The sequence below is a fragment of the Spermophilus citellus genome (genome assembly GCF_964194105.1).
Source record: "Spermophilus citellus genome assembly, chromosome: 3".
In the NCBI taxonomy this organism is placed as follows: Eukaryota; Metazoa; Chordata; class Mammalia; order Rodentia; family Sciuridae; genus Spermophilus; species Spermophilus citellus.
In genome coordinates, this window is record NC_138184.1 from 150716534 (window position 1) to 150729128 (window position 12595).

General features: G+C 37.2%; 1 protein-coding gene across 1 annotated transcript in view; it reads right to left on the bottom strand.

Moving 5' to 3' along the window:
• The window catches only part of ABCB5 (ATP binding cassette subfamily B member 5), a gene marked incomplete at both ends in the record, with an annotated part of 141448 nt that overhangs the window by 35741 nt on the left and 93112 nt on the right, over positions 1-12595 (bottom strand). Inside the window, 3 exons of the mRNA XM_081283287.1 lie at positions 6480-6620; positions 7755-7855; positions 10405-10608. Coding sequence (XP_081139413.1) covers positions 6480-6620; positions 7755-7855; positions 10405-10608 — 446 coding nt within the window. The remainder of the gene's footprint in view (positions 1-6479; positions 6621-7754; positions 7856-10404; positions 10609-12595) is intronic.

Consider the following 12595-nt stretch of genomic DNA (forward strand, 5'->3'; position numbering starts at 1 on the left):
TAAGAAGAATAAAGATTTGGTGTTGAAGAAAAATTTCATCTATTCCATTATACACAGTACCATACTCTTATTTCCCAGAGAAACTTTTTGTATCCATAATATAATAATATGGGCATTGTTACTCTGAAGGCTTTTTGAATGAAACTTAAAAAACAAAACAAAACAAAACAAAAAAACAGTGATACTAGCTGCTGTAGCTCAGACAACTCCCTGTTTCTTCCTTCCCTTGGGATGTTCTGACAGCTAAAATGCTTATGTCTTTAGAAGATGATCTTTTCAATGAATTTAATTAAAAGAAGTATACTAGGCCAGCGTGTGTGTATGTGTGTGTGTGTGTGTGTGTGTGTGTGCGCGCGTGCTGCTTGGGGGACACGTTGTATTGAGTTGTATTGAGGCCTTTTTATTCTCCTATATTTCTGGGCTACAGAATAATCTAAGAAAGCCATCTGTTTCATTTCTGTTAAGAATCAGCCCAGATCTGGATATTAAAATATTTGTAAAACTAAGAAAGGATTACTGAAAAAAATATTTTTATGTGTGTGTGGATATATTCTTTGAAGATTTGGCTAAGCATTAGTAATAGTAATAAATACATACTAAACAAAGACTGGCATGAACTTGAATTTGTGCTTTGCTAGTTGCTGATTATGTGGTTTTGAGCAAGTTTAGTCTTGAGTCTTAATTTTTCTTTTTGGTACCGGGGGTTGGCAGGTACTTGACTACTGAGCCACATCTCCAGCCCTATTTTGTATTTTATTTAGAAACAGGGTCTCATTGAGTTACTTAGTGCCTCACAGTTTCTGAGATTGGCTTTGAACTTGCAATTCTCTTGTCTCAACCTCCCAAGCTGCTGGGATTACAAGTATGTGCCACCGCGCCCTGGTTAAGTCTTAATTTTTCCTACCTGCAAAGTAGGAATAATTATATTTCATAGAGTAGTTTAAATGATTAAGCAGGCAATGCATGAGAAATCCTTGGTATTGAGCAAAAACAAAGGTTTAATTGATAGTGATTACTGTGGGCAATGGAATGGTTGGAGTCTTGAGAGTCCCCTTTCAGGAAACATTCTCTTTGGCCTTGCTGGCTGGCATGAAACAGATTGGCTGTGGAGGAATATGGTGGCTAAGATCCTCTTGCCAGAGTATCTCTTCCCACAGAAAAATCAAGTTGTACAGCTCATGTACCAAACTAACTTCACAAGAGCTAAGAAAATCAGGAGAGAGACCACCTAATAAAATGAAAATACTATTGAAGAAAACAGGAAGGATAGAGCTGACTGTATTACCTCTCCCTCAACTGCCCGAGGCCAAGCATGGCCCTACCACTAGGCAAATGTGTGAGACTGAGCTGCTACAACTGATAGACCAAGTGCTGACTGTCACCGATTCTCCTCTAACCTTGGGTGGCTGGGCCACAGGATTCTATCCGCTGGGAGGCAGGGAATGAAAACTGGCATAGGATTTTGTCTTGGAGCCCAGTGCCAGGTCTGCTGTGGTGAGACCAAGTGCCCTGTAGAAATTGAAGGCCCTGTAGGGAGGCCAGCTCTAGACTAGCCTGCCTATGGGATCTTTAGCAATGGAGCCTCTAGAGTGACCATGGCATTAGGCAGATCTTTGCAGTGGTGGGAAAGATTTGAGTTTTGGTCTGCATTATTTCCAGCCTTGGAGTGGGCCCTGGGGTATACTTGCTCTCCTGTGAATGTATAGGGTCCTGCAGCATAAGACTCAGTGCAACCCAGTTTAATGTCAACCTTGATGGTAAGGGACTCTCTCTACCACCTGTTCCCTAACCTCAGGCAGCAAACTAACACTAGGTTTGTCCTCATAGACAAAGCTCTAGAATTTCCCTGGTACCCAGTGGCCAGGCACCTGCCCTTCCGTGGGACAGGCTTGTGTTTTGACCTTATCACTGCCAGCTATGGTGTGGTCCTCTGTCACCTTTAAAACTGTGCATGTCCTTAGGGCTGTGAGATTCAGGTATGACCCAGCTTAGTCTCAGCCTGGGTGGCCAAGAGACTGCCTTTACCAAAACTACCCAAACTCAGGCAGCATAGAGTGGTAAAGATCCCACTTACTGGGGGTAGAACAGGGTATGACCACAAAACTTTGCCAAGAAACTTAATGCTGGGCTGGTGAAATATAGCAGTGGGCAGATTCCAACAGCCCCCACTACCAGGCCCGCCTGGGAAGAGAATGTCTGAGACAGCTCCAGTGCCAGGGAAGTCATCTGCACTGGTTCACTGGACTTCTGCTCTGGCCACCATCACCTGTGACTGGCTGCTGCAGGCTTGGGCCATTAGTTCATCTCAGCAATAGTCAGGTCTCACTCCAGTGTTATTCTGGTCTTGGTAGGCTATGAGGTCACATGTGACATAGCTTGGTGTCACTGCTGGTCCAGAGATGGCTGGGGCTGGTCTACTCATGGTGACTCTGACCAGAACCAGGTAGAATCACACAGCACCTGACCAAAGGCCAGTCACTGTAGAGGATGCATCTGGTCTACCTTGGCCTCAGGGAGAGGATTGTGGGGACAGACTACTTGTTCTAGGTATTCTCCTGTTTCTTTCTGGAAAACACATCACCAGGGTATCTGGGACAAACCTGGTTACTAGAGGATGGGGGAGTAGGTGGGGAATGGGGAGAGACAGGGAAATATTGATCAATGGGACAATGCGTACTGAGTTACAGTTAGAGAAAGAAGTTTTGTGCTGTTGCATACTAGGGTGACAGTAATGAGCTGTACATTTCAAAAAGCTAGAAGAAAGAATTTTGAAATTTTTTGCCATAAATTAATGGAAAATATTGGAGGAGATGAGTATATTTAACCTAATTTAAACATTATGCAAAGCATACATGTACTATAACATTAATATGCATAAGTTTTATGGATCATTTACAAAATAAAAAAATTTACAAAGAAAGTGATTGGCATGATTTTGAGGTCATATCACTTTTGAATTAAGAACATTCTCTGCTTAGTTTTAACACAGAGAAATCTCAATGTAAGAAGAAGGAGATTCACAGTTATACACATCTTAATTTTATGTAAATAACTGTAGGATCAGTCTTCCTGCTCACACACCTGGTGTTATATGTATGGATACAGAAAGAAAAAAAAATAGTTTAAATCTGTGAAACATAGGCACAGTGTCAAATTGATCCTGGAGGCATATTTCTACTTTCCTTATTTTAATTTTTGTTGCTGGGGATCAAACCCAGGGCTTCAAGCATGCCAGGCAAGTACTCTGCCACTGAGCTATACACCCAGCCCTCTCCCTTTATTTCTGATTCCATTATTCATTTAATAAATATTTAATATGTGCTGTGTCTACGGCTTGTTGTGTGATTTATGGAAATATCCTTAATAATAAGATAGTCTAAGACCACAAGAAATACAGAAGCAAAAAAGACAATCTCAAATTGTGATGTGCTATTAAAAAACCATAATAATGGGAAAGATGAGGAGGGAGTGGTACAGGGACCACTTTGGTTCATCAGTGAAAGCAGATGTGGGAGTGGAAGCTTGGTAATAAAGAGGCCTGGCACAGACCTGGGGAGTGATCGTTCAGGTAAACAGAAGAACCTGCAAAGTGCAAAGACACTGAGGTGGAGAGTTCAGGGACAGTGTGGGGCTGCTATGTATTTCACAAAAGGGACAGTGATAGATGAGGTTGGAAGAAGGGCAGAAGCCCCATCATGTGGGGCTTTTAGGTCATGGTAAGGAATTTTGTTTTATTCAAACTTTAATTGAAAGTCATGACACTATTTTAATGAATCAATACATTGGTTTTGTGGTTTAAAAATTTTAATTCTGTTTGGGACACATTAAGATATTTTTAGACGTTCATGTGGGGTGTCTAGAAAGCAGTTGGATACGAGTTTAATGTTCAGGGACAGGGTCAGAGATGGAACTACAAGAGAAGAAAGTTACTGGGACATTTGTGGTAAACTCTCAGACTGGGTGAGACCATCACTGAGAACGGATGAATGAAAATTCTGAGAGCTCTCCACCCTTCAATACAAAGAAGCCCAACAGAGAACAGGAGCCTGTAAGGCAAGGAGTGAAGCCTAGAAAGAAAAGTGTTTCAGGAAAGATTCGTGAAATGCCCCTGAGGGCTGAAGTGGGGTTGAAGCCAGTGATGACCTTGGCCATGAGTCTTTCTAGTAACGTGGTGGGAAATAAGTCTTGTCCAGAAGCAGTTTAGGAGAGATTAGAGATGAAAAGGTGTCCCCAGCAAGAAGAGGCAATCATTTGGGATCTGGCTGAAAGGACAGCAAAGACCTTGGAGATAGGTAAGAGGAGCCTTAAGGGAAGGAGTTTTCTTTTCTTTCTTTTTTTCTTTCTGAAGATACGTGATTATAAAGCAAAGAGAGCATAATGACAGAGAACTTGAGGAGAAGACTTGAACATCTTCTGTGAGAGTTTATAAAATCACACGACATTCTACATTGCTGTGACTGTTTAACTGGCTTGCTTTCTAATACCCAAGACCAGTTGTGCTCAAAGAATGAATGGTTCCCTGGGGATGTGAGAAGGTATGAAAATTTAGAGCAACACAAGGACATTTTTCTGAGTTTCAAGCAATGGGTTTGTAATCAAACTTTTATAAGCTTGGGAGTGCCTGCACGACATTACAACCAAGGGAATTCTGTTGATTAAATGGGGGCCTATGACCTGAATAAATTAATTTATGTGATGCCAGATTTGGCTTCTTCTTAATCTGACTAATTAGCCTATGTAATCAGAATGAAGCCCGGGGCTACATGCCATAATTGTTTATAGGTTCACACGGGAGAAACTGCCCATTGTTTCAGAGGCTAGGAGAACAAAGTAGAACAGGGACCCTGTGTTTTTCTGTTGAAGTTTTAAATACAGATATCCCATTGTACAAGAAAATCTCCCTTCAGGAAACTGCTAAGTACTGTTTTCTGCTAAAGCTGCTTAATCTTACCTCATCATTAGGTAAGATTCAGGAAAACTGGATTGGTGAACTGTGGATTGTTTTCTTATCAGTGCCCAGTAAAGAAACTTCCTGGGAATCTTAGTCTGCCCTTAATAAGTGAAAATATTTTCATGTGATTAGAAAGTAAAACTGATTCCAAGTTTTTCTGAAATTATTTGGCTTCGAACAAGCTCAGGCCATTTCCTCAAATGGAACATGACCACAAACGCAAACATGTGCCACCAATGAAGATATTCAAAGGAACATCCTGAGACATGAGAGGTAGCACCCAGAGAGGTGTTCCCAGGTATTTTCTAAGTGGCAGCCTTTTGGGAAAGGTATAATCTCCCAAGTCATCATTCAGAAGAAAATGCTTCTTGCTTGGATGCACATGTTTCAGTGAGCTTTTTGAAAAAGCATAATGCCACTTTTTGAGTCAAATATTGTATGGATTTTCTTTAGCTCTAAAAGTTTAATGATGACATTTATAATAAAATTAGCCATTAAATTGGAGCGTTCATTCTGAGCTTCCTATTTCTGACATTTTAGACGTAGGAAACTCAGAATGAACATTAAAAGTTGGAATTTATGATTTCAGTTAGTTGTATTTAGGTTATTTCTATGAAGTAAAGAAATTCATAACTTGGTGAACCGAATTTTAAACTATCACCTTCAACCAATGTGTTGTGAAAGAAAGCCTCACTGGCAATCATGATTAACTCCCAACTGTGACTTTTCTGAAGGGGAACACTCATTTATATGCTTTGTTTTCTGAAGTGTTTACTTAGCAAAGAACTCAGCCTTACTGATTTATAGTCATACTTAATATTATTAAGATATCTTTATTCTGGGAATTCCATAAAGTCTTGCAAATTCCCTGAGGAGTGGATATCATGAAGACATATGTTGTTCCTGTATTCCCACATTCTAGAAAATAAAATCTGTGAGTGATTCATTTGGGGATTCAATTTAGATTATTAGTATTATATAGGTATCAGTATTTTACCATTAATTTTTTTAAAAAAATTTTCTTTCAGGTGTAGTTGGACATGATACCTTTATTTATTTATTTATTTTTATGTGATGCTGAGGATTGAACCCAGTGCCCTGCACATGCTAGGCAAGCACTCTACTGCTGAGCCACAACCCCAATCCCCCCACTTACCATTAAATATTTAAAGAAAGTTTAATATTTTTACAGCTATTAAGCAACAAAAATAGCTTGATTTAATCATTCCACATTATGAACATATATTAAAATATTACATTATACCCCATAAACTTATAAAATGCACAGTAATTTTATACCAGTTAAAAATCAAACATATATATACATATATATTTACATACACACACACACACACACACACACACACACACATATATATATATATATACACACACACATATGTATATATTTAAGTTTTCTAAGCACACCTTGCCCACATATGTGATTTAAATGACAGTTCTCTGTATAAACTAGATACCTTTGGTTAATATGACCCACTTACAGGGTTTTTGTATATGCACAACTTACATGAACATGCCCTCTGGTGTCATTCGTCCAGTTTGAAATAAATAGGCTCCAAATCTAAATGCTGCTGCATAGGCAAAATACACAAAGGCATGGCTGAATGCATAACAGCTTCCTATGATCTGTCCTTTCTTCAAGGTATTTCTGAAATGCATGATTTACCAAACAATGGTGCATGAGTTATAGTTGGATCAACTTAATACATGTAACATAATGAATATAGCACTTTGAAACGTTATCATTTAGTGGATATGTATTTTAAGTATTAAATAAATGAGATTTTCTTTTTACTACTGAGAATTATTATAGAGAAGACATGAGATAAAAGATTTTCTCTATAGTGATATACTCTGTGGTTTAACAAAGATGTCTTCATTTACTTCCAAATGAATGGATAAAGTCTGTGAAAGGATAGTAAAGAAATTTAGTTTAGAGAAATGAATAAATATTCTCTAATTATCTACAACAATCTTGCTTTAATAGAATACATAGAGGCAATTAAAGAGTGATACCAACCACAGGCACAAGTGCAGAAGTGTATAAAGTAATCAGAGTGTCGCTAAGCCAGTGTGATAAGGGGGGCTAGTTTAATAAACAGGTTTGCTGTAAATACATTTAAAAAAAATTTTTTTTAGTTGTTGATGGACCTTTATTTTATTTTTTTGTTTATATGTGGTGCTGAGAATCGAACCCAGCACCTCACACATGCTAGGCCAGTGCTCTACCACTTGAGTCACAACCCCAGCCCTATACATTTGTTTTAAAACATAAACTATCCTAGAGATTTAAAGTAAAGGGATGTACACACTTTCTTTCTTGAATACATTATTTCCTGGAGTCTTTTTTCTGGATAATAAGACAGATGTGTATATTTCAGTGACATGGAAGACCTAAAATGTTTATTTTTAATTGTGTTTGCCCTTGAGTTTTCTTCATGTCTTCTTTTTTTTTTTTAAAGAGAGAGTGAGAGAGGAGAGAGAGAGAGAGAGAGGGAGAATTTTTAATATTTATTTTTTAGTTCTCGGCGGACACAACATCTTTGTTGGTATGTGGTGCTGAGGATCAAACCCGGGCAGCACGCATGCCAGGCGAGCGCGTTACCGCTTGAGCCACATCCCCAGCCCCTCTTCATGTCTTCTTAGTAAAGTTGTGTGAGAAGTTATGATAGGCCACTCTCAGGAAAGATTCTAGAGCAGGTGGATTGCCAGGCAAACTGCCAGAGTATTGGGAAGCACTGATGTTACAGGATAGCACAGTCAACAGCATCAGGATAGTCACCTGTGTTGGGTCTGAAGAGTCTCCTCATATGTTTGCTCAAAGGCTTTCTCTCTTGTTAATGACACTATAGTATGTATGTTCTCCACAGCTTCAATTGCTATCTTATAAAATAGGACAATACAATAAGGACATAAAGTTAGTAATGCTTATACTTTTCTTGGTAGTGAATTCTAGTCACGTACACTGGGGACATTATAAGTATATTGGGTCAATAAGATTTTCTGTCAAGTATTCTTACCTTCCTCCCTCCATCTCCAAAAATAAGATCCAAAAATTACATTTCAGCTAATAAGCTTAAGCACAATTTTTTTAAAAAAGATTTAGTGTACCAAGTTTAGCTTCTTCAAGTCTTTATTGAATATCAGTTTAAATTGGTTCCATGCGCTGGGGAATATAACATTAGTGAGCTTTATGTTCATATACAAAGGGGTTTCTTATAAATTTTGAAACAATTCAAGTAAAAGATAGCAGAGAGAATCAAAGAAATAATTGTTTTATTCTAGAACAGAAATGCAAATAGCAACTAAAAAGGACTCAGGAACATTTCATAATAGTATCATGCGAAGTGGCTATACAATTATTTATAAGATAAAGCCATTTCTCATTTTCATGTCTGTGAATTTAGAAAGATATTGAATACAAATATAATTAATGCTTTCCCATATTTATAGAGTTTTCAAAAAGAATGTGTAATAGCATGGGATCTCAAACATAGGAGGCTTTTGGCTTAGAAGAACTATTTGAACATGAAAACACAGACTGGCTAGAAAGAGAAACTTCCTATTTTCTCTTAGACTGGCTCTGTAGGTTCTGTAGGTTGTGGGACAGGTAAAAACCCAGCATTATTTAATTATTTTGTGATGCTGGGGACCAAACCCAGGATCTTGTGCATGCTAGGCAAGCATGCTACCAACTGAGCTACATCCCCAGCCCCACCCAGCATTATTTGAAGGACAATTTGGATTTCAGGAGAGAACCAGATTTCTAAATTGTGGTTAGGACACCCGGATTCTGCTTTCAATTTTGATGTTGAGTTGTTTAAAATTCTCATTGATTTCAAAATGAATTCAAAGAGTGCTTTTTAAAAACACATTGTGTAGTATGCAAAGGAAGATAGATACGAATGCTGAATTTCCTTTGAGGGGGAAAATACATGAACAACAACGAAAAGCCTTTGTGATTAATTTTGACAAAGAGAGAAAGATACTTACAGACACCTAGAAAATACTGTACCCTTTAAAAGTAAAGCCATTTTAAGTATGAAAAATAAAATGTTTGACGACCTATTCAAATCTATACACATAATTAAAGAAGAACCAATATGTTTTATTGGTCTATATTCTAAATTTGTCTTTGGTAAACTACTTACTGAAAGCTATAGGGAAAGAACTCAGATTGACTATTTGGTGTTATTGGTGGTATAGTTTGAGGTTACTCTAATGATACAAAAGAAAAGTCAAGGGGATATGTAACTAAAGCTCATGGTACAAAAAATAAGATGAGGACAATCTAATTAATGTTTCATGAATTTAGAACTTGTGCAACTTCTAAATCATACCATTTAGGCTAAATAACTGCTTACTGCCTCTGAGGCAATTATTTGGTAAGTAGTTGAGTCTGCATAACTCAGCTGACATTCCAGGGTCCTTATCTAGTACAAGAAAAGTGGAGAGGTTCAAGGGTCAGGCACAACAGATTAGCTGACTCATGTGCTCAGCATTCCTGCTCATTCATGGTCTTTATACTGTTCTAGCCTTGTTCCAGTCTCTGTGATATTGACCATAAAGATGTCTAAATCATTTTTATATTCAGAAGGTGTTCACCACTGTGGTAAATGATTACGGTTACCTGTGTATCCAGACCATGAGAGGAATAGCCTAAGCCCTGGAATATGTGGCTTAGAGAAGACTCAGTATCTTCATGATACAGCTTCTGAAAGGCTGTCGTGAAACTCAGCTTTTGGACTTTTTCCAAGATGAAAGCCAAGAAGAGCAGGATAGAAGGCATCGAAAATAAATTTTAAAAGCCCCAAACTAACAAAACCTCACAAAACCCCTAACACCAAAACAACAACAACAACAGCAACAAAACACAACAACAAAAAACCATTACTGCCTACTGCCAGGGTTATCTAAAGGTAGACTGGGAAAGTAATGCTTTGCTTACCACTGAGGGAAAGAGGGGGTACTTAATAATGTCCTTTGTCATTATGTGCTTCCTGTCTTCCAGCCACTATTCTAAGTGTTTTCCATATACTAATGCTATTTTGTGTGATACACAAATCTGTAAGTGGATACTATTATTATTCCCATTTACAAGGGAGAAAACAAAAGGTCACATGTTCACATAACATGCTCATATCACACATGTTTTAGTGACATAAAGTGAATTCTAACTCAGCCAATTTGACTCCAGATCCTGTGCTGTAATGGACCCTATCACCATGCCCTGTCTATATCCTGTTCTATACTGGTCTGGTCTCTGTGTCTGTGTGTATATCTATCTATATGTATGAGTGTGCATGTATACACACATACCTACCACATACCACTTTACGGATTCCTAAAAGATGAGGTTGATATATTATAAAGATGGGAGCTCTGATTATTATTTTTAAATGTTATACTGGTAATAAGAGCCTTCATTTTACCTTTCCTGCACGCTTAAGTTCTTGCTTATCCTTGTTTGCAAATCCAGTCACTACTGCGGTTTCAATCATTCCAGTTAGAGCAAGTACTGGAGCAATGCTCAGAATCAAGAGTGTCATCTCCCATCCATATACAAGGGAAATGATAATGGACAATCCCATGTTGGTTGCATTTTGCATTAAGACACCAACCCTTGAACTTGTTGCCTAGAATTAGACATATTTTTGGGGAAAAAAAGTCAGTCAGCTTTAAACTTATAAGATTTCCTCTTAGCATTTCCTGCAAAATAAGGAAGGCTGTATTATTTATTTTTTAGGATTTGTACTTAGATTTATACTTTGAATTTAATATACTCAGATATTAAATAAGACTTATTTTTAAATGCTCTTAACTTAGGAATCATGTTTTATTTTCTGCCTCATTTCCAATATTGAGACCCCACATGAACTAGCTTTCAGTGTAGTGGACCACAGTATAGAACAATGTCTAAAAGCATGAAAGAAGCAGGCTATCCAAAACTATGACCTGCTTAGAGGAAGACACTTCTGATGCTTCATTTGAGATCTTTCTTTAAATAGTTCTGCAGAATTTTGTACTTCAATCTGAGTTAAGTGTATTTATTGAAACTTGGAGTTACAGGACTTCTCAGTGAGATCTACACAGTGTGTACACACATACACTCCCACCCTACCTCTAAATCCTAACTTAAAAACTCTTACAGAGAAGGTTGATGTTTGAAAGTAGCAGAATCACAGTTGCTGTTCAAAAAAAAAAAAAATTAACAACAACAACAAAAAGAAACAATCTTTAGCTAAGCATTTTTCACTGTTCACTATGTATAAAGCTGTGGTCCCATGTATTGGGAATGCTATTGGACAATAAATATCTTAATAATTAGTAACATGAAAGTAGCAGTTTTACTACATGCAAAACAGATGTGTATTTAAATTTTAAGGGTTTGGAAAAGATGGTTTGAATTATGCATGAATTCTTTGAGTGTTTTATATATTCCATTTCATGAAGAATAAAAAGGAAGAGAATGTTATATTTTAGCTTATATATTTACTAAAATTGAATTTAATTTATCTTTAGTAATAGTCTAAGGTAAATAATTAATTTTTTTCTTAATAAAAATTTTTGCTTTATGGAATCTATAAAAATAAGATCTTGTATTCTTTAAAAATATTTATTTGTTCTAATTAGTTATACATGACAATAGAATGCATTTTGACACACCATACATAAATGAAGTACAACTTCTCATTCTTCTGGTTGTACATGACGTAAAGTTATACAGGTTGTGTAATCATATTTGCACACAGGGTAATAATGTCTGATTCATTCTATTGTCATTCCTACTTCCATACCCGCTTCCCTTCCTTCACTCCCCTCTGTCTAGTCCAAAGTACTCTGTTCTCCCTGCTCTCTATTGTGAAAATTAGCATCTGCATATCAGAGAAAACATTCAGCCTTTGTTTTTTTTGGGATTGGCTTATTTTACTTATTTCATGTCATATAGTATTCTCCAATTCCATCCATCTACTGCCAAATGCCATAATTTCATTCTTCTTAAGATCTTGTATACTTTTAGTACATTTGTTTTCTCATTTATAAATTCTCTTAGTGAAGATATGATAATCATTCAAGGAACTATAACTTAAGCCATCTGGGTTCACACTGAATATTCTTTGGAGTACAGTGCTTTGTGTTGGAGAGGCAAGAGTTGATATGGAAAGGCCAACATGGAGAGGAAAGGAGAGCAGAAGGGAAAGCAGATTGAAAGAGGCCAAAATAGGAAGAAATGAGAATGTCAGTCACCATAATTTTCATACTATTATTGTAGCTAATATGCAAAGGTGCTCAAAGAACAGCCAACACTTACTGAGCAGAATATAAGCACTTCACCTTCACTGTCTTATAACAATCTCTTTTTAGTTTTTGTTGCAGTACTGGGGATTGAATTTAGGGCCTCAGCAAATGCTGTACCACTGACAAATTACATCCCCATCCCTTATAACAATCTTATAACAATGCTAGGAGATAGATACTGTCATTATGCCTGCAATTAATTACTATGCCTGCAATGTAAATGAGAAACTGAGGTAGAAAGACAAAATAACTTGCCCTCAGTCTTTGATTTCTAACGAAAGATAAAGAACTCTTTGTTCTTTGAAATCATTTGAGATTAAGGGC